The sequence below is a fragment of the Pteronotus mesoamericanus genome, unplaced genomic scaffold (assembly GCF_021234165.1).
Source record: "Pteronotus mesoamericanus isolate MK-2021 breed Mesoamerican mustached bat unplaced genomic scaffold, CSHL_Meso_final contig_639, whole genome shotgun sequence".
NCBI classification, from domain to species: domain Eukaryota; kingdom Metazoa; phylum Chordata; class Mammalia; order Chiroptera; family Mormoopidae; genus Pteronotus; species Pteronotus mesoamericanus.
In genome coordinates, this window is record NW_026555223.1 from 1212280 (window position 1) to 1233501 (window position 21222).

Below are 21222 nucleotides of genomic sequence, written 5' to 3' on the forward strand. Positions count from 1 at the left end.
AAAGAGGAAATGCTCACCACCCAAGGCGTGTTCTGTCATGCTCAGACACAGAGACTCCAGAGTGGGATTGATCTCCAGGTCAGGCCCAGGGACAGGACAGTCTGTGTGGGACAGAGGAGAGTGGAGGCAGTAAGGACTGGACTGGGGTGGAGAGTGGAACCAGGAAGACAAAGGACAGGATGGGCTGGCATTGGGGAAAGGATGGGAGATACAAGAGGGAAAGGGAGGGAGAGGAAGAGACAGAGAAACAGATCACATAAGACAGGCACACACTAGGATGGAAGGTGTGGTGAAAGACAGAGGCCTGGGTGTGTCACAAAGCAGAGAAAGGTGGCTTGGCCAACACAGAGAAAGCTGGACTTGCAGACAGGAAGTGATGTGAAGCTGAGGGAGCTTCCTGGAGACCACACAGGCTGTGTCTATTTTGGACATACACAGCACATTGTCGTGGGCAATCTGGGCATCTTCTGTGGGTGTTGGGCAGCCCTGTGCTCCCTGACTGATGACCTGCTCTGCAGAAGTTTAATTAGAACTCTTCCCTCTTGGACTTGCTCCTCTGGGCAGGATTTGATCCAGGCAGGCCACACAGATGGGGCAAAACCAGGACAGCAGCCACAGAGCTTGTCCTCAAACCACCTCTCTGAAGGCCTTCCTGTTCTGGAGTCTGGGAGACAGCTCCTTTCCTGGGCTCTTCATTGCTGCTGAGAGGAAGTTTGAGCTTTTACCTGGTTTAGAAGACCCTGCTCTCACTTCCAGCTTTACCTTTCATCATGTCCCCTCTGAACCCTGAGCTCAGAGGGATGTGTCAGACCACTTCAGTGCCTTCTCTTTTGACCTAGGGCAAGTCACCTTTTTGTGTCTTAGATTGGTGACTGATCAGATAGGAATGACATCAGTGCCTCGTGTGCAGTAAGGAGGGTTTGATTTGACAGTGCACTACAGATGTCTGACAAACAGCCTGGCACACAGCATACGGGTAAAAAGAACTGTTCTTATTTTTGGCTCTTGCAGTTCATCCATCCAGTCTTTTAACATAATTTACAGATGCCAAACTTTATGCTAGGATGAACACAACAAACAGGGTCTCCTGTCTTTAAGAGATGGCAGCTCACATTATCTCTTAAATTAATAATCCCTATTGATTGGCAGTTTATGACAGGAAGAGTTTAGAGTCACCTGCTATCTAAGATCTCTCCAGAGGCAGTCATTCCAGACTAGACTAGCCTTACCTGCCTCCGCAGCCTTGGTGCCCAGCAATGGGCCTCGTGCAAGGTGGAGGAGTCATCCTCATTCATTGAGAGCAAGGAGGGCTAATGCTTCTCTACCCTCCCTTCTGTCCACCTCCCCCTCGTTCTGATTTCCTACCTCTGGGCTTGTCTGTGAACACAGCGAAGAGAACCCCTCGACTTCAAACAGCCTTTAATATAAAATCTGATCCAAGAGCTAATGGTTCCGGCCTGATCACCTGGCTTCTAAAAGAAATGCTGGTGGATTGATAGGCAGGACTTCCCTCCATAGAAACCTCACTGCTTTGACTCTCTTATCCCCTGCAATCCCTTCCAACCTGAGCATTTAATGATGCTCTCTACAAACATGGTGACAGAGATCAACATGGATACCAAAATTAGGACAGAGAGAGAAATGTGGACATGTGGATATGGAAGTAGGGGGTGAGAAAAGACAGAGAAAGGAAGGCAGGACCTGAAAGATAAAATTGAAACGGGGGTGGGGAAGTGTACATGAAATCCCATAATGAGGGGAGATGGGGGCAGAGTGGTGGAAAGGATGGGGAGAGGTGCTTGAGCACACAAGACACAGAAGAGAAGATAAAGGACAGCTAAGGTTGTTGTGGAGGCAAGAGTCCCAAGTGCTGGGGCACTTTACCTGGAGGGAACATGAGAATGGCCTGGGGCGATGAGTGGACTGGGAGCGAGTGGGTACGCTGTACAGAGCTGCGGCTCTGGCTGGGCATGCTGTTGCTGCCTCCAGGGTTGGCAAACCATAGGTTCTGCAAAGGGCATGGGGAGAAAGTGGGTGAGTGGAGAAGAGGCCCAGGAGTGGTGGAGCAGGTAAAGGAGCCCCCTCCCCTTTATGCCAGGCTCAGATACAAAGATACGGACACACACATCCCAGGCACCACCACCCCAACCGCAGGAGCGCCAGGCCCTCTAGTTTCAGTTGCTCACCTGTCGGCCCTGTGCCCCAAGGCTGGGGCTGGTAAGGGCATGCCTGGGGGAGATGCCCCCAATGCCTGAGGGGCTCAGAAGGCCCATTCTGCTGGGCGGGAGGGCCCGGGGGGGCATTGGGAACTGCCGCTGGGTCCGCCGGGCCACCCCCATCCCCACAGAGCCAGCTATGGGGAGTGAGTTGGAGCCAAATGCCCAGCTGTGAGAGAGAGCAGAAAACAGTGTCAGTTTAGGTAGATGGGGCTCATCTGTCCAGCCCTCCTCACCTCTCCCCACAATCCCAATGGGTAGTACAGAACACAGACCTGCTCTGAGCCAAGATCCCCTGTCCAAGTTCCTACATCACACATTCTGTCTCCTCCTGCCCAAAGGTACCCCCAGGATAGAGACGGGAAATGTTCCTCATGCTCAAGCAAAGCAGTTCTCCTAACTTCAATACTCAGCTGTGATATTTCTGTTATTTGTTTGTGGTAAAAAGGGACTTCAGTACCCTCTGCATACAAAGAGAACAAGGGACAGGCAAAGGGCCTGCTATCAGGACATGAGTTGGTTTTGCCAGCTTAGTACCCTATTCTAGTGGTAAGAACATCTTGATTTTTTTCTTGAAAAGTCTTCACTTGGTGATGCGTATAAGTCACCCAGTGACTGAACGAGTCCCAAGGATTCCCAGCCCAGAATGCAATCACCCTTCTAAGCACCAGCTGCCAATGAGGAGGGCCTAGGGAGGGAAGGCCTGCCTGCCTGCCTACCCTTTCTGCTGCCGGTAGTTCTGCATCTCTAGTGCAGCTTTGCGCGGGAAGGTCCGAAGGAGTTTCAGCACTTGCTGTTTCCAGGACAGCAGCCGTTTCTTCTGCGTCTCCGTGAAAGCCTAGAATTAAGGGAAATAAAGCAGGGAAGGGGTGATTCTTTCAAATATGCCTTCTGTTCATTTGCTCAAATATTTATCAACTACCTGCTCTGTGCCAGGCAATGCTGGGATGCAGAGGTGATCTGTGCACATGGAGCTTACCGTTTAGTTGGGGAGAAAATAACACATTTGTGATGAGCACTTGGAGTGAGAAGCACAGAGGCACAAGAAACCTGATCTAATACAGGGGGCTGGTGAAGGCATCCCTGAGGTACAAATGTTTGAACTGGGAGCTGAGGGGCCAATAGGTGGTAAGATGAGCACTGGAGAGGTGGGCAGGAGCCAGCCAGGTAGGGCCCTATTGGCCCACATAAAGAATGTTGGTTCTGAGAGTGATGAGGTCACCTTTCCCTTCTTGGGAGCTCTAGGGAAGTCTCACCTCATGAGTTAGGCACTTTTCGATGAGCTGGAGGTAACTGGTGATGTTCTCCTCGTCTGGTCGGGACACCAGCAGCTGGGTGCACACTGGGAGACATGGGGAAGGGCAGAAGGTTAGCCTCCAGTATGCCCTCTGCCACAGAAGGAGGGAAAGGAACTCAGGCTGGATGAGTACTAGCTATGTGCCATGAATGATACCTGGCTTATCATGAAGATATTTAAAGTGCCCAGCATAGAGAGCCTGGCATAAGGCAGATATGAATCAATGGTACCTCTTCTTTTAACTCTTACAGGAATCTCATCAATGTGCATTTTTAGCATGAGGAACCTGAGGCTCAGAGAGATTGAGTCACTTGTCTAGATCACACAGATAGAAGGCTCTACACATTGCCTTAGAAAAGTGCTTTAAGAGCTTTACCAAACTCATCTTGTGGCCTTCAGTCACCTCGGAGAGAATCAACAAATTCTCCATCTGTTCACTCTGTACTGTATGCAGTTTCCACCGACACAATGTCCTGCCTTTTTTCTCAGGCTGGAGATACTTTGAGAGTAAGGGCTGTCTTCCACCATCAACCCAGACACACCTGAGAGCAGGGGCCTTGCCAAATCAGTCTTAAGTCACTCTCTGTGGTACTCTAGTCCCCATGGTGCTTAAAAAAGCTCAACTTCCACCATGGGACTTGAATTTGATCCCTAAGGCCTAGGTTCACTCGGCTTTCTGCCCCAGAACTCCATGCTGCGCCCTGGGTGGTCTCACCTTTGCCCATCACCCGTGTAAACTGGCTGGGGATGTCTCCGTCAGCGACAGGAACTGGTGCTGGCTCACTGCCATCAGTGGGAACTGGAGCTGGTGGAGGTGGGTAGCTCTCTGCAGCTGGAGGGTCCTTGGCCTCAGTGCCCTTGTCTGTGCTAGGATGAGCCAAGGGAGGCTCAGCACCAGGCAGCAGTGGCTCCCCCCGGCCCCCATCCTTGGCAGTAGGGGTTGTGGTGGCGGTGGTGGGCACAGTGGCCTGGAGGACACTGTAGGCCTTGATGGGGGTGATGATGATCTGCTGCAACTCCTGCAGAGCATTTCGCAGGTTTCCTCCTTCCAGCACATCCTGCGGACACAGTTGGGGTCATGTGGTGACCCCACATCTTTGTAGAATGACTATACAAATGGGGTCAGACAGGGCGTGGAGAGGGCTTGGTGGGACCCTGGGTTCCAGCACATAAAGAAGGCAGGTAAAGGTACCACAAGCCCATAGGCACACATTTGTACATACACATTCCCTCTTCCCCCTTCAAGGTGGAGTCTCATGGAGCTCAAAAGAAAGTAGTCTAATCCTGGGGCCTTAGGGTCCCACCAAAGATGGAACCAGATTTGGATGCAGAGGTCTGGATATGACACGAAGGGAGCGAAAAACAGAAGGCAAGTTGCAGGGTATGGCATAAAGGAATGCAAATCGAGGCAGATATGTAAGGAAAGTGAGTAGATGAGAAACAAACCAAATGGAGAGACCATGCACCCAGGGAGACACTTCTTGGTCTACTACAAAGACTAGTCAGAAATGGAAATGAAAGGGGAGAGGAGAGGCTGAATCAACAGATAGATTTGCGGGACACACACCAGGACAGACAGGGAGGGGAGCCTCTTAGCTACAGGCAAGTGAGCCCCGTGAGCCCTGTGATCCAACTTATTTGGTGCCCAGAGTCTGGTTCCCTAAGGCTGGGGTCACTGAAGGTCAGACCTGAGGGCTGGGGAGGTTCTGAGGGAAGGCCACAAGGATGGGTAGCAAGGATGACCCAGAACCTTCAGTCTACTGGTATTGCTGGGCAGCCAGCTGACCTTGGAGATAGAGATATCAGGTCCTCACCTTCTCCAGGGACTTGAGGACGCTCTGCCTCTCACGCAGTTTCTGGATGCTCAGAGCTATCTTGTGGCGGGCACCTTTGGTGACATTCTGTGGCAGGGCAGAAGGGGACAGGGAGCTGGAAATGGGAGGCTGAGGTACTTAGGGTGTCCCGACAAGGCCCAAAGAGATGGAGGATGCTCAGGCCACAAGGGTGCTATTACAATGGTACTGTCCCCAACTCTGCCCTGATGGTCTCCTGAGCTTTACCTGGGACTCCAGGTGCTGCTCAGTCAGTGTCATCATCTCCTCGTAGCTCATCTGTGAGAAGAGGGCTGCGTACTTGTGCAAGCGGAGGCTCTTGAGCCATGAGGGCACATCTGTGGAAAAGGAGGGAGGGCATAAGGTCAGCAGTCTGTTCCGTCAGTTACCTGTTTCCTGGCTTTATTATCAGATTGGGGTGTCTGAGGGCAGGGACTTCTCCCCCATCATACTAGGGTCTATAGGAGTGTCTTGGATTAGTATGAACCCCAAGGGCAGGGACTTCTATTCCCCTCAGACTTCTCCCCTTCTCTGGAAGGAAGATGAAGTTGGGTGTTGGAGGTATGGGATAGGCAGGGTAGCAGCTACAAGCTCCCTCCCTCCTGTCCTCTAAGCTCTGCAGAAGCCTCTGAAGGAGGGTTCTAGTTCTGCCCTCCCATTGTACCTTTCATGCCACTGCCATCCTCTTGGAAAGTGTTCCGACTGGAGCCCTGCTCCTCCGTCTGCTCACTGCCAGAGGAGGCCACGCTGCTCTGGGGTGAGAGGGGTGCGTGGTCGGGTGTGGTGAAAGCAGCCCGGGCCCCCAGCTCTTCTGGACTTGGCCATTCACCAGGGGCCTGGGGACTCGTGGGAATGAGAGACATAGAGCGCTTCAGAGGGCTGGGGTGAATTTGGCAGGGGAGACCTGGCCAAAGGGAGAGAAAAGCAAAAGGTAAGGCTTGGGGCTCTGACCACAGGAGGCCATGTTGCCCTGGTCAGTGCCATGGATGGCAGCTCAGCCCCAGAATCCAACAATGAAGAGAGACCCTGGAGTCCGAGGGGAACTGCCTACCAGATGCTGCTCCTTCCCTCACCCTTCATACCTAAACCATCAGCAAGCTGTGAGCTACTTCTTTGAACCCCTCTACTTCCTCTGCTTGAAACCTGGTCTAAGTCAACAGCATCCCCAACTGGAATTACTGTCACAGCCTCCTCATTGGTTTCTTGCTTTCTACAGTCTCCATCTCACAGCAGCCATACCAATCCTTCTAAAAAGGCAAATCTGACCAAGTCAGTTCCTGCTTAAATACCACCTGTGGTTTCCCTTCATGCTGAGAATAAAATTCAAACTCTTTTACACACACCATTACAAGGCCCTGCAGGACCTGAGACCTGTTCACCTCTGACCCCTCATCTTCCACTCACCATTTGGATCAAGCCTTTCTAGCTTTTGCCCCTATGCCCATTCATTCCTGGAACACTCAAGCTTGTTCCAGCCTCAGGACTTTTGCACTAGCTTTTTCTTCTTGTCCTCCTGATCTTAGCAGTTGGCTGCCTCAGGTCTAATCTCAGCAAGTGTCACCTCTTTCAAAGCCTTCCATGAACCCTCAATATGGAGCAGCTGTCCCCACCAATCTGGGTCATCCTATCATAGTACTCTGTCTTGTCTTTCTTATAATACCTATCCCAACCTGGAGTGATCTTACCTAGTTATCTGTTCACTTGCTTATTAACTATTATGCCCCTTGATGTAGTAGACCTGTGATAGCAGGGACCTATCCTATCCTAGATATCATTGTATCCTCAGTAATTACAGTGGGATTTCTTCAAGAGCAGAGTTTCTTCAGAAGTACTTATATACTAATGAAATACATCAACTGCACCCTCAACATTCCTGTCCTTGAGCTTCCCCCAGATTTTTTTCCTGAACTAAGTCCAAATCAGGGCGAATCCAGGCCCTCTTCCACAGGATGTTGCACACAGTCACTCCATCCATCCCATTCCTGAGTTAGGAAGGGGAATACAACTTGACTTTTTACCATTTTCAGGAAGGACAGGTTCCCTTTATGCATGTTATTCCCTCTGCCTAGCTCATCACTCTCCCACCCTCATTTGCCAGCCACTTCAGCCTTCACTGTCCTCTGCACTCTCTGGGCCCCAGAGCTGCTGTCGCCTCAAGCCCAGCACCTACTGCTCTCTTCACTAGCCTGCCTCTCTCGCACTGGACTTTGGGCTTGCACACGATGGCAACCCTGCCCAATCATTTCCACACCCCAGAATCAGGAGCTCTCGAGGGCACACTATACAGGAGCACTCAAAGTTTCCTAAAGGCCTAAGGTAGGGCACCAATGACCCTAAGGGCAGTAACAGGGCCTCTGAGCTTGACACAGTGAATTTGGAGTACCCCAAATCCAAGAAAAAGGAACCAAAACTAAATGTCTCACCTTAGGTAGGGGAGAACATCGAGGCCCAGGGAACTGCCCTTTTGCCCCAGTTACCACACAGTTGTGAGGCAAAGCAGAAGAACCCTAGCCTTATTTCTGATGGAAAGGCTGATTCCTGCCAGCACTCCACTGACACAAGCCCAGGAAGGAGGACCAGCCTGGTACAGGCCCCTAGGAACCTTCTCTCATCTGTGACAGTATCTATTCTTCTAGCCAGGAAGTCACCTGAGAGAGAAAGCAGTGCACTAACCTACTCCCTAAGGCCAGCCTCTATTTCTGCCCATGACCTCTGGGGTTCCCTGCTCAGGCCTCCTTGTAAGCCTCTGAATGCCTAGAAAAAGACAGTACAATTTGGGCCCAGAAGGGCTGGGGAAACCTCAATACAGGCCTTTTTTATGCCTGTCTTGGTGCCTCTGGCCTCCTCCCTCCCTTCTCAGCCAAGAAGGAGGCAGGCAAGGCAGAGAGGGGAGATTGTCCTAACTAGAATGACTGTGCAGTTTCTGAGGATCCCTGCTTAGCCCCACACTGGGGTGGAGGCTGACCACAACATGAGAACTATAAAAACAGGAATGCCGGCTGGAGATCCAGGGCCCCACTCCTCCAAGAAACCCTGGTCTGTCCTTGGCAGCACCCCAAACCTACCCTGCCTGCTCTTACAGGCCAATCATTGCTCCCCACTCAAAAATATTTTAATGGTTTCCTGTTTCCTGCAACTGCTGGAAATTGAAAAGCTTCATCTATCCTTCAAGGCCCCCCACAAGGCCCAATGTGGCCCTAACATGCTGATATCAGAGTCAAGACAAACCTGAGTTTAAATCCTGGCTCTATCACCTTATTAACTGCACAATCCTGGGCAAGTCACTTCATTTACTCCCCACGTCCACTTCCATGTGAAGTCCTTGGCACAAGGGCAGGCACATGACAAACATGAATGTTTCCTACAGTTATTACTCATTTCAATCCTTGCACCTCTCCAGCCCTGCCAGACCTGTCTGCATACCGTCTCCTCTGATTTGTCACCCCCATGCCTTCAATTCACACTGTGTCCTCCTTCTGGAATGCCCAATTACTTTTTTTCTTCTGGGTTCAAACCTCCCTCCAACATTGTTTCAGCTTGATCCTGCAGCAGCTGCGGTCACCATCATGAGGAAGAAATGTATGGGCACCCTCCTCTTGATGAGGTCTGAGTATCTTTGGGAGGGTCACTTTTAGGTAGAGGCAGCATAGCACTGTAGTTAAGAATATAAGTTGTGGAGCCAGACCGCTTGGATTTAAATTCTGGCTCCAGTCCAAAGTGACTTTCCCATGACAGCAATGTAATGCATAGGTATAATGTTCTCAGAACAGCTCCTGGTGAAGACTAAACGCTCAATATACTTTAACTAGAATTATTATTATTAATATATCCTCCCGACCTAGATCCAGAAATTGTCATGCTCTGAGACTGAAAAGCACCTTCAGTTGCTCGAGTTCCCAGAAATGCCCCCATCCCTCTATCTTCCCTGATTGTTGCCAGCACCTGGGAGAGACAGGCTACCAGGACATAACCTATTTAAATGGAGAAGGAAGAGGCTTGGGTAATTGATGTGTATTAAGTGTCATCCAACTGGGCACCAGAGACCCAGGGTTCACCCCACCCACTGGAACGGATGACATTTCACTGCCACTCTTTCCTAGCCTGCTTTAACCAGTGCCCACCAAACGTGACCAGCCACTGAGGATAAATTCTAGAAACCTCTTGCCTTGAGTCAGATCATGTCATTTTATCTATCCCTGGAAATACCACTCTCTCTTATCCTATTCATTTCAACGAACATTTCAAAAACTTGTCGGAATACCAAGCTCCTCCTGCTCACCCCAGCCTCCAGGGAGCTTAAGAGAGCCTTTTCAAAACTTAGGCCAGGGCAGGGGTCTGGTGGCAGACTACCTGGGTCTGAACCTTGGCCCCTTGTTTTATGTGTGACTTTGAAAATGTAACTTTATCTCTTGAGTTTCAAGTATCTTCATCTGTAGAATGGGGCTAATGACATAGTTGTGATGAGGATCAAATGAGATAATGTGTGAAAAGTGCTTTTAAAAGAGTATCAAGCCCTAGCTAGTGTGGCTCAGTGGACTGACCGCCAGCCTGCAAACCAAAAGGTCGCTGGTTTGATTCCCAGTGTAGGGCACATGCCTGGGCTGCAGGCCAGGTCCTTAGCAGGGGGTGTGCAAAATGCAACTACACATAGATGCTTCTCTCTGTCTCTACAAATAAAATCTTAAAAAAAAAGAAAAAAAAAGATGAGCGCAATCAATGCTCAACAATGTTACTTATTATTGCTAATGCATAGCAGCATGAGTTACAGCTTATATGAACAGGATGGGAAACAGATTTCTCAGAAACAACGCTTTAAAACCAAGGCCAGATGCAAAAATCAGAATGCGTGAGCTCAAAGGGACCTCAGATTATGGTCATTAACTTAATGCCTTTAGAGACCAGGCAGGTATCGGATATGACCAAAGTGGGTCACAGGCAGAGGTTCACTGGGGCACATGTGTAGGATGTAGGGGGTGATGATTATTAAATTCCATCTTACTGTTGCCACCAGAAATACAGGACTTGAGCTGCCAGATCATCTGACTTTTTAAGAGAAGCTAAAATATGGGTTTTTAGGGGGAAATTCCTTATTCCTTCTATTACCAAATTTATTTAAAAACACGACAAAACCAAACTTTTGTTGAGTCTAGGCTCAATAAAACATGTCTACAGGTCAGAGAGGCTCTGGGAATGCCAGTTCACAACCTCTGCACTGCCTCAAAAGGCGAGGCCCAGAGAGGTTACGTTACTTGCCCAGGGTCAGCGCAAGTAAAGAGGTTTGTCCCTTTTCAAGTATGCATGGCCTCTTAGGACCCACTACCCCATCACCTGCATTCGCATTGCTCCCAATACTGTTGATGACTGGCGGCACCGAGCTGGGTGGATGGAAAGGAACGTGTCCATTTTCCCGGGGTGGCTTGTCCTGCCAGCCTGGCCCTGCCTCCCCAGGGCCCAGCTCTGCAGGCCCACCCCACTCATCTGAGCCCTGGCGTGAGTGGTAAGTGGGCTCAGGCCTGGTGCGGAAGCTACTAGCCAGCCGTTCTTCCAGGTGGCTCAGCCAAAGGGCCAGTGAGTTGCGGTCCTCCAGTGTGGTAGCTGGGTGGATAAGGGCATAAGAGAGCAGCTGGCGGCTCTCCTCAATGAAGGCATTGCTCTCGATTGAATAGGCCAGCACTTTCTGCAGCAGCCTCATGTACTCCGACTTGGCCTCCGTGTTGCGTGGCTGAAGCAGGGGCAGGTGTGATAGCAGGAGGGACACCACCTTCTCTTTGGACTCCTGTTGCCACTGGCTGACGATGGCTGCAGAGGAGACAAGAAAGGATGTCAGGGGAACCAAGGTGGTGAACTCCTATAAATCCAAGAGAGGTGCCTATAGCCTGCTCCCTCAGCTCCAATCTCTTCTGCCTTCTCTTTTCATGACTCTCAACCTTGATCCTAATAGAGGTGAGGTCAAACAAACTCACCCAGCTTCCAGAGTACATTTTCCTGGTTTCATCCCTCCTATTTGCAAAAACCTGCTGTGGCTCCCTATTGGCCAAACTTGCAACTCTGTAATCTGATCTGAGCTCCTTCTGCTATCTCCAGGGCCTACTCTTCATACTCTTTTTCTTCAGGGCCCTTCCCCACTTTCCCTATCAAAACAGCCTCTTTCCTGATTGAGCAGACAGTGATTAAAAGCCTGGGGTCTAGTGTCACATAATATGGACCCCTTCAACTTACTAGCTAGACCTAGGGTGTGTCACCTTGAACCTCACTAGCACTGATTTTCTCACCTAAAATTTTTTTGGAGATAATTACAGTACCCAATTCAGTGTTGCTTTGAGATTCAATGAGCTAAAAAAGCATGGAAAGTGGCCTGCATATAGAACATACTTAATAAATGCTCACTGTTGTTTAACTGATCTCTCTGCCTCTATATTTTCCCCTTCCAACCTGTCCCATAAACCCAGATGAACTGTATCTTCCTAAAGCACACCAGGGTGTCATATTCCTGATCAAGAGGTTACAATGATAACCAGCACCAACAGACTCAAGTTCAGGAAGTCCTAGCCCAACATTACCATTTCCAGGGCATTCCCTACCTCCTAGTCCTCCAGGTAAAGACTCAGCTCAGGATACCCCCATCTTCCCTGAGCCTCTCTCCATGCCACATTCATCTAAGCTTCTACTCAGGCTAAGATTCAAGGCTTTGGCCTACAGCAATCTCCTTCCTCCTGTGTCTTTTGTGACTGCCAAAACCTGCCTTCCTCTGGGGAGCCTCCCCTGACTACTCCATGCCATAGTGATCTGGTGGTGTCTCCTTCCAATTCCACAGTCTGTGGGCCTGAGTCTGTCCTGTGGAGATGAGCCAAGTTTCCTCTCTTAACCCAGAAGGGAGCTCCCTAAGAATAAGGTCCCAGGCTGGTTATACAAAGGAGGCTTTGGAGGAACTGTTACATGTCTGCCTGTCCCATCCTTGAAAACCCTGTTACTCCTTTTATTACTAGCTCAACAGAGTAGAGGATGGGGGGTAATGCTGGTGGCAAAGAAAAGTTGACAAAGAATACCAATATTTGAGGAAAGAAATAATGATCAAGGACTGGGGTCAACTCTGCCCTCACTCTTGGGCAACTGAGCTAATATTGCAGCCAAAGCAACAACTTGTAAACATCTAACAAAGCTGTTCTGAAGAGAGGAGCTTTGGGCTACTGGTAAGGTCCTGGAAAAGGACAAAGGAGCTAGGTTACCTCTCCAGGGGGTGGGTGATGAAAAAGAAAAGGCAGAGACATGGCTGTAGGTCCCCAACCTCCCACTTAATGACCATTTGACTCTGAGCAAATGGACCACTTCACTTAGCTCTCCTATCTCTATCTGTAAAGTGGGGCTCAGAATCACTCCTACCTGGCAAAGCTGCTATGAATTAAGTGAGACCACAGCACACAGTAAGTCCTCAGGAAACATCAGCTGCTATTTCTAGCATCCATCATTGTATCTTACCATGGCTTCTTCCTTTTATTTTTTGAAATTTTAGTTCTGGCTGGTGTGGCTCAGTGGACTGAGTACCAGGGTGTTGGGAAACACCCTGTCTGGTTTCAGGGACTATAGCCTCGCCGACAGGCGAGAGGTCCCCAAGGCTGGAAATAATCAAGGAGGCCTTGGGAAAACAGGCCACTGAGGAGACAAAACCTGTCCCCCTGCCTCCCTCACATCACCCTATTTGGCCCTGTGATGGTCGGCTGTTGATGATGGGTAAGTCTCTCACGAGGAGAGACGACCTAAGACAGACATCGGCCGGTATGGGCAGCAGGTCAAGGACTTGGGGGACAGAGAGAAAGGGCAAAAAGGTCCACACCCCTTGGCTCAGCTTGGACATGGCCGGAGTCCTCATTCTATCTGAAAGAAGTCTCCTTATCTCCTGGTGGCTCTGCCCTGCCTGCCTGGCTCAGGCTTGAACCAATATTAAAGGCAGGTACAGCCCTAAACTGGATCGGGCGGTTCCCAGGGACAATCAGGCCTAGAAGTAAGTTCCTCTAAGCATGCTTTGCTCTTCCCTCAAAAGTGATGATAACCAGCTCATATTGTGAAGGAGATCTGCATTATTCATAGACCCTGACCTGAAGCAGATCTCTTGTGTTCTTCCAATTATTATCTGGGATCTGTTTTCTGTAAACATAGCCTTTTGACATTGACTGATGACTTTTGCACCCATACCCCTGTGCATATGGTTCTCAAAAGCCTTTGGACATGGGAATTTGGGGCCTTCTCTCCCCTAGAGGGAAGAGCCATGTTCCCTCTCTTGGCAAACAGAGAAGTGTTTGCGATGACTCGTGTTTATTCCCCCCATACGTGACAACCCCGGGACAGACTCTTAGGGATTCAGAGCTCCCCTCCCTCCTCAGTTGGCTCTGGACAGTAACCCTCAGATCCAGGAGCATCGGTGCCCTGTGCTCCCTGCAATGCGTCACCTCCCAGAAGTATCAGCCTGTTAACTGAAAAGGTACTGGTTTGGCTTCCAGCCAAGATGGAAGCGCAGGTAGATATACTTTGCTTTCTTGCACAACCCAAAGAAGGATAACAACCAGAACTGCCAGAAAATCAAACTGTAACGAAGTCCAAAAACCAAGGCGTTAAAGAAGAAACATTCATGCAGGCTGGTAGGAGGGGTGGAGATGAGGTGCTGCTGCTGCAGTGAGGACACATGACAAGGCAGTGGCTGGTGGACCTGGATATCCCACATTTACATGTGGATAAGCCGGGAGGAACAACTGAGGAGAAAGACAGACAGCGCAACCCAGGGTTCCAGCACAGGAAACTAGAGCCTCAAAACCTCTGGCTATAAAAACCTGTGGGGGTTGCAGCAGTGGGAGAAACTCCCAGTCTCACAGAAGAGTCTGTTGGAGGGGCCCACAGGATCCTAGAATGTACAAAAGCCCACCTGTAATCAGCACCTGAAAGGGCACAATCTGCTTGAGGGAAACGAGGGAAGTGACTGAAAGTGGGGCAAGAGCCAAGCAAGCAGCATTGTTCCCTCTCTGCCCCCTTCCCCACATACAGGACCCACAATGCAGTGAAGTGGGTTGCCCCATCCTTGTGAATACCTAAGGCTCCACCCCTTACAACATAACAGGTGCACTGAGACAAAGAAATATGGCCCAAATGAAAGAACAGATCAAAATTCCAGAAAAAGAATTAAGCAACGAGGAAAGAGGCAACCTATCAGATGCAGAGCTGGACACACTGGTAATCAGGATGCTCACAGAAATGATTGAGTATGGTCACAAAAATAAAGGAAGACGTGAAGGCTATACAAGGTGAAATAGAGAAAAATATACAGGGAACTAACAGTGAAGGGAGGGAAACTGGGACTCAAACCAACAATTCAGAACAAAAGGAAGAAATAAACATTCAGCCAGAACAGAATGAAGAATATAAGAATTCAAAAAAATCAGAAGAGGCATAGGAACCTCTGGGACAACTTTAAATGTTCCAATGTCCAAATCATAGGGGTGCCAGAAGGAAAAGGTGTAGAGCAAGAAATTGAAAACTTATTTGAAAAAATAATGAAGGAAAACTTCCCCCATCTGGCAAAGGATATACACAGGCGAGTCCAGGAAGCACAGAAAAGTCCCAAAGAAGTTAGATTAAAGGAGAAACACATCAAGACACACTGTAATTAAATCACCCAAGATTAAAGGTAAGGAGAGAATGTTAAAAGCAGCAAGAAAAAAGAAGACAGTTACCTACAAAGGAGTTCCCATAAGACTATCAGCTGATTTCTCAAAAGAAACCCTGCAAGACAGGGCTGGAAAGAAGTATTCAAAGTCATGAAAAGCAAGGATCTACAACCTAGATTACTTTGTCCAGCAATGCTATCATTAGAATGGAAGGGCAAATAAAGTGCTTCCCAGATAAGGTCAAGTTGAAGCAGTTCATCATCACCAAGCCCTTATTACATGAAATATTAAAGGAACTTATCTAAGAAAAAGAAGATCAAAACTAGGAAGAGCAAAATGACAGCTAAATGACAACAAACTCACAACTATCAAACAACTGAACCTAAAAAACCAAAAACAAACCAAGCAAACCACTAGAACAGGAACAGAATCACAGAAATGGAAATCACATGGAAGGTTATCAGTGGGGAGGATGGAGAATGAGCATAAAAGGTATAGGGAATAAGACCATAATTGGTAGGCACAAAATAGACACGGAGAGGTTAAGAATAGTGTAGGAAATGTAGAAGCCAAATAACTTATACGTATGACCCACAGACATGAACTAACTGGAGCGGGGGGAGTGTTGGAGGGAGGGGAGATGCAGGGAGGAGGGAGATAAAGGGGAAAAAAAAATGGGACAACTGTGATGGCATACTCAATAAAATATACTTAAAAACAAAACCAAAAAACCAAAAAATAAAAAAAAAAAAGCAAAAGTTTGCTAGTTTGCTTCCCAGTCAGGGCACATGCCTGAGTTGTAGGCCAAGTCCCTGGTTGGGGGTGTGTGAGAGGCAGCCAGCTGATGTTTCTCTCTCACACCCACGTTTCTCTCCTCCTCCTTCTCTCTCCCTTCCCCTCTCTCTAAAAAATAAAATCTTTTTTTTTTTTTTTTGTAAAGATTTATTTATTTTTTAAAGAGAGGGGAAGGGAGGGAGAAAGAGAGGTAGAGAAATGTCAGTGAGAGAGAGAAACATTGACTGCCTCTTGTACATGCCCAGTCTGGGACTGAACCCACAACCTAAGTGTGTGCCCTGACCAGGAATCGAACCCATGACCTTTTGCGGGATGACACCCAACCAAGCCACAGCAATCAGGGTTCATGGTTCTTTTCTTTTAAATACCCAGTTGGCATAAACCAACTCCTGGCCCAGGAAACAGAGAGGCTGGAAATGGGCATATATATAAGGAGAGCCTCAGAATTCTAGGCATCTGGATTTCAAGTGAGCCCTGATCTGGATCCCTCTACACCTGATGGTGTCTCAACACAACTTCCTTAGGACTTAAGATTCCAAGGACATCTTGTTCCTCTGTCCACACTATAGGCTTTGATACCTGGCCACTGGGAACTTTGCATAAAAGAACTCTCTTGCACCTCTCTTTCTTTTAATGACCTGCTTGGAAATCTATGGCCTAGGAATTCACATAAACTTCTGATTCTCCTTAAATTAGTAGCTTTACGAATATGACTCACACACAACTCCCAACTTCTGGCCATATTTAATTGCATTTTTTTCTTGGCCTGGGTCTCTGCTCCAAGCTTCCTAGAGAATCCCTGTTTAAAGTGCCCAGGGATCCATTTATTTAGAGTCATCGATTCATGCTATGTCCATAGTACCAACTAAAGTAGAACAGTAGTCCCCTACCTTATTCATGGGGAATATGTTCCAACACCCCCAGGTGATTTCTGAAACCGCATATAGTACTGAACCCTATATATACTATTTTCTCTCCATACATATATACCTATGATAAAGTTTAATTTATAAATTAGGCACAGTAAAAGATTAACAACAACAGAACAATTTTAACAATATGCTGCAATCGGTGTTATGTGAATGTGGTGTGTGTGTGTCTCTCTCTCTCTCAAAACATCTGATAACCAATCTGATAACCAGGATGGCTACTAAGTGTTAATGGGTGGGTAGCATATACAACATGGATATGCTGGATGAAGGGATGATTCACATCTCAGGTGGGATGGAGTGGAACAGTGTGAGACTTTCATCACGCTACTCAGAATGGCGCACAATTTGGCCCTGGCCACATAGCTCAGTTGGTGAGAGCATTGTCCTGATATGCCAAGGTTGTGGGTTCTATCCCCAGTCAGGGCACATGTAAGAATCAATCAATGAATGCATAAATAAGTGGAACAACAAATCAATGTATCTCTCTCTCAAATCAATAATTTAAAAAACGGCACATAATTTAAAACTTATGAACTGTTTATTTCTGGAATTTTCACTTGATCTTAGCCAAAAGGCCAAGAAGTGATTATCTGGAATCTTCCATTTAATATTTTTAGACTGTTTGATTGTGGGTAACTGAAACTACGGAAAGCAAAACCACAAATAAGGGGGGACTACTGTACTATATAATAATAGTAATAATTGAGCATTTACTATGCGCTGGACACTACGTTAAGAACATGATTACTTTTCATTCTCACCCAACCATGTTTTAGCATACCTATCTTGTAGATGAGGAAATAGATTTGGAAAGATGAAGTCACTTGTCCAAAGTGACAGAGCCAAGGGCTGTCTGCCTCCAGACTTGGGAGGAACTTTACCCATAACCCTCTACTATCTCTCCAATGCCAGGTCTCTTCTTCTTCCCTATCCCTGGCTTTCCAGAGTCCCTTCAGGACCTGCCACTCAAGACTAGGAAACTTCATCTTATCCATCTGTTTCTTCTCTTTAACCAGCTCCCATGACCACAAAGCTGTCCCTTAGGTCATCTCCATATCTAAAGATCTTCCCAAGGTAAGACAGGCCTTCTTGACTTCAGGGAGCCTTTACCTTTCCTACCCTCCCACCTCCATCTGGCACTGGATTACATGGGAAGGAACTCCCTGACACCCCATTTCCCTGACTTAGTCCCTGAGTTTTTAGTTCTTGATAAGAGGAAGAATAAATAGATGATTAAGATTAGGGACAGAAAGTCAAGGACTTGCATCCCAGCTGTATCATGCAGTTGTATGGGCAATATGCATCCTCCTCTGTAAAAGAGGGGTTATAGGGCTACTGAGAGGATTTAGGGAGACAATGCATGGAAAGCACCTGACTGAATCTGCCAATAGTAGGCACTCGGTATGTGAATCAAAGATTGGTGTTTTTCTCCCTTCTCTAACAGTCAGCCTATCCTTTCAGCCTTATCCTGATGTTCTCAGTTGTTGCTGTTTAGGCCTTCAGGGTAGCCAGAAGCATCTGGGACAGAGAAAAGCCTTGTCTAGTCTCTGCCCTCCCCCCGCCCACCCCGGGTACTACCAGGACCCCAAGGCTAAGAGACACAGATTCTCCTCTGGTACTGCCAGGGGATGTGACAGAACAGCCCCAAGGGTTGGGCTCAATGAAGGACCTTGTTTTACTGTGGAGAAAGGGGAGAGTGGTTTTGGACAAATGGAGGCTGACTCTGGGGAAATATGTGTTCATGTGTCTGTGCAGCAATGTGTTGGGGAGGGCGGGCCTCCCATGGCTGGGAAGCATCAGTGAGCATTGGAACTGGTCCAAGGAATTTGCGCAGCCTCAGGCCCCTTGGGGTGAGCCCAGCTGGGGCTGCAGATGATGGGCGGGGATGGAACTTCTAGTTTCCTGCCCAGATGAGTCAAGTCTGGCTCAGAGTTGAGGCACAGCAGGGGCCCAGTGAATACCTGCACAATTGGACCTAGATGGTTCCCTGGAAGGTAGTGGTATCTATATATGTATAATGTGTCCTGTCTAGGATCCTCTGACCTCAGATTACCCAGTCTTGTATTTTAGCAGAGTATACTGAGTAAACAGGCAAACTTGCCTAGGTTCAAAAAATCCAGCTCTGCCTTCATGGCCTAGGTGAACATAATTGTAGGCCAGTCCTTTAACCTCTCTGAGCCTTAGTCTCCTTTTCTGTGCAATAGGAGTAATAAAAGCCCCTTCATCACAAGAATATAGTAAAAATTCAATGAGACAACTGTGTACAGCACTTAATACGTGTACAGTGATCCAAATATTTTAACTGTTACTGCTGGTCCTGTTTGAAGATCTAGAGCCCATGCTGTTTTGGGACTGTGGGGAACAATTTACATAGGAGGGCACATCTGAGCCTTCCTCCCCCTTGAGATTCCCAACAGGGGTGGGGAATTTCACACAGTTATTTACCAAAACACACACTTCTCTGGTTCTTCTGAGCTAGACGCACAAGCGATGATGAAATTCTGGAGTTGGGAAGATGTGGTGGGGACTAAGGAATGCTCTGATGCCATCTCCTCACCAAGCTGCAAACCTGAACTCTATAGGCAATGAGGAAGATAAGGGAGACTGCATATGAGTGCCCTTCTTGGCCAGGTGACCAGAGCTAAGTAGGTCATGATCCTGGGTCCTGGCAAATCACAGCAACCAAATATATCTTGAAGACTGAAATAAGAACAAACCCATTTTTATGTGCTGGGCTCCTGTAATAATTGTGGCAGCCTCTGGCACGTCAGAGAGGCTGGGATTTGGCTCCAAACATGCCCTCTCTGCCTTACTCCAGCTCACACAACACGGGGGAGGCCAGGGGCTCACATTTTTGTTTGATGAACTGTGTCAGTGGAGCTTGAAAGGGGAGGGTGGAATAATCAGAGTTGAACTCTAGTGACTCACTCAGCAATGGCCCCCTCCTGACCTCAGTTTCCCCACCCAGATTCAGTGAGCCAGAGAGGGAGGAGCTTAAACCTGCTAGATGTGGGGACTCTTGACTCAAGAGGGTGGGAGGAGGAAAGAAATGCAGGAAATGTGACCCAGGAAGCTATAATACCAGGTAGGGAAGGGGATTTCAGCTTCCCTGGCCCCACCCTTCTGGTCCAAGTCAGCATCAGGGAAAAAGAGAGACAGGATTACTGTTATAACTCCAAACAGGAAAGGGAGACAGCACTGGGAGAAGGAACAGAGATGACGACAGGCGGAAACGTAGGGCCTCTGTTTGCCTGTTGAGATTCTGCTTCCATGAAATCAATGCTGGCTGCCTGTGCTGGGGGGACTGCCCAGTTGCTGGAAAGGAAGAGACTGCCCAGACCAGAGACCCCCTTCACAGCCCTCACTCCCCACAGGTCACACGACAGTACACTCATCACTTTTCTAGGCTCACCCAGAATCAGCGTCAGCATTGAGGCAAGTGGTTCTTCACTGGATGCACACAAGAGCCAGCTAGGGAGCTTAAAAAAAATATCAGAATCTCTGGGGAGAAGACCTAGGCCCCTGGTTCATTTAATGACGCACCTGGGTGATTCTGACATGAAGCCAGAGTTAGGACCCACTTGCCTAGACTGAGCCCTCTGCATTCCCCACCTTTCTCAGGAGATGGTCAGGTAGGCAACGCTGATCCAAACCCAAACCTGAACCCGGGGTCTCCCTGGGAGAACTAGAAGGAGTGGCAGGGTGGGGGGTGGGGTGGTGGTGAGACATGGAGTGCAAACCCAGAGAAAGACAGAGAACCTGTCATTGTTCAGCCCTTCTGGCCTGAAGGGAGTTGAAGTTGAAAAACACTCTGTAATAGGCAGCTCTCATCAGGAAACTGGTGGACTGATTCAACTAAAGATTTAGTTTGTGGGGTAGCTGTGCATCTTGTTGGGGAGGAGGGACATATTCTCTGAGGGGTCCATTTTATAAAATATTAAGAACTATAGCTTTAGAAGACTGCTGGGCTTCCAAAGTAATATGCAGAGCTGTAACTCCGCCTTCTTTGGCACATTCTTTCAGAACCCAAAAGATACTGGGAGAGTACCTATAACCACCTCTTCATTGTCCAGATATGATCCTCAAGCCCAAGAGGGATGGGGCTGGCCCAGGTCTCAAGAGGTGTAAGTGGCAGAGCTGGATTTGGAACTCTTGGGCGTCCCATGACAAATGAATCATCCAGGAGGGCTTCATCTTTCAAACTGTCTGGTCAGCAAAAGAACCTGAGTACTTGTTCCCAGGCCCATCCATCCCCTCGGGATTCTAATTTAGTGGATCTGGGTAAAGAGCCCAGGAATCTGAATTTGAAGTCACTTCCTCCCCCACCAGGTGATTCTGTCAATGATGTAAGTTTGGAAAACACAAGGGAGAGTGGGAAAGCCAAAAGAACAGAGGAAGAATAACAAAGGATGCACACAGCTCTTTTCACGAGGCAAACCCCCAAGCCTAGGAAGTAGTTCCTTCCTTCACAAATAAGGCAGGGTGGCTGTTCTACTT

At 48.3% G+C, this 21222-nt stretch overlaps 1 protein-coding gene across 1 annotated transcript in view; it reads right to left on the reverse strand.

The window, feature by feature from the left end:
- Nucleotides 1-21222, reverse strand: part of SAMD4B (sterile alpha motif domain containing 4B) — a 39607-nt gene that overhangs the window by 1599 nt on the left and 16786 nt on the right. The window contains exons 3-12 of the mRNA XM_054580801.1: nucleotides 10674-11144; nucleotides 6010-6249; nucleotides 5574-5683; nucleotides 5328-5414; nucleotides 4229-4571; nucleotides 3473-3558; nucleotides 2936-3054; nucleotides 2187-2385; nucleotides 1885-2008; nucleotides 18-101 (exon numbers count right to left, since the gene is read on the reverse strand). Coding sequence (XP_054436776.1) covers nucleotides 18-101; nucleotides 1885-2008; nucleotides 2187-2385; nucleotides 2936-3054; nucleotides 3473-3558; nucleotides 4229-4571; nucleotides 5328-5414; nucleotides 5574-5683; nucleotides 6010-6249; nucleotides 10674-11144 — 1863 coding nt within the window. The remainder of the gene's footprint in view (nucleotides 1-17; nucleotides 102-1884; nucleotides 2009-2186; nucleotides 2386-2935; nucleotides 3055-3472; nucleotides 3559-4228; nucleotides 4572-5327; nucleotides 5415-5573; nucleotides 5684-6009; nucleotides 6250-10673; nucleotides 11145-21222) is intronic.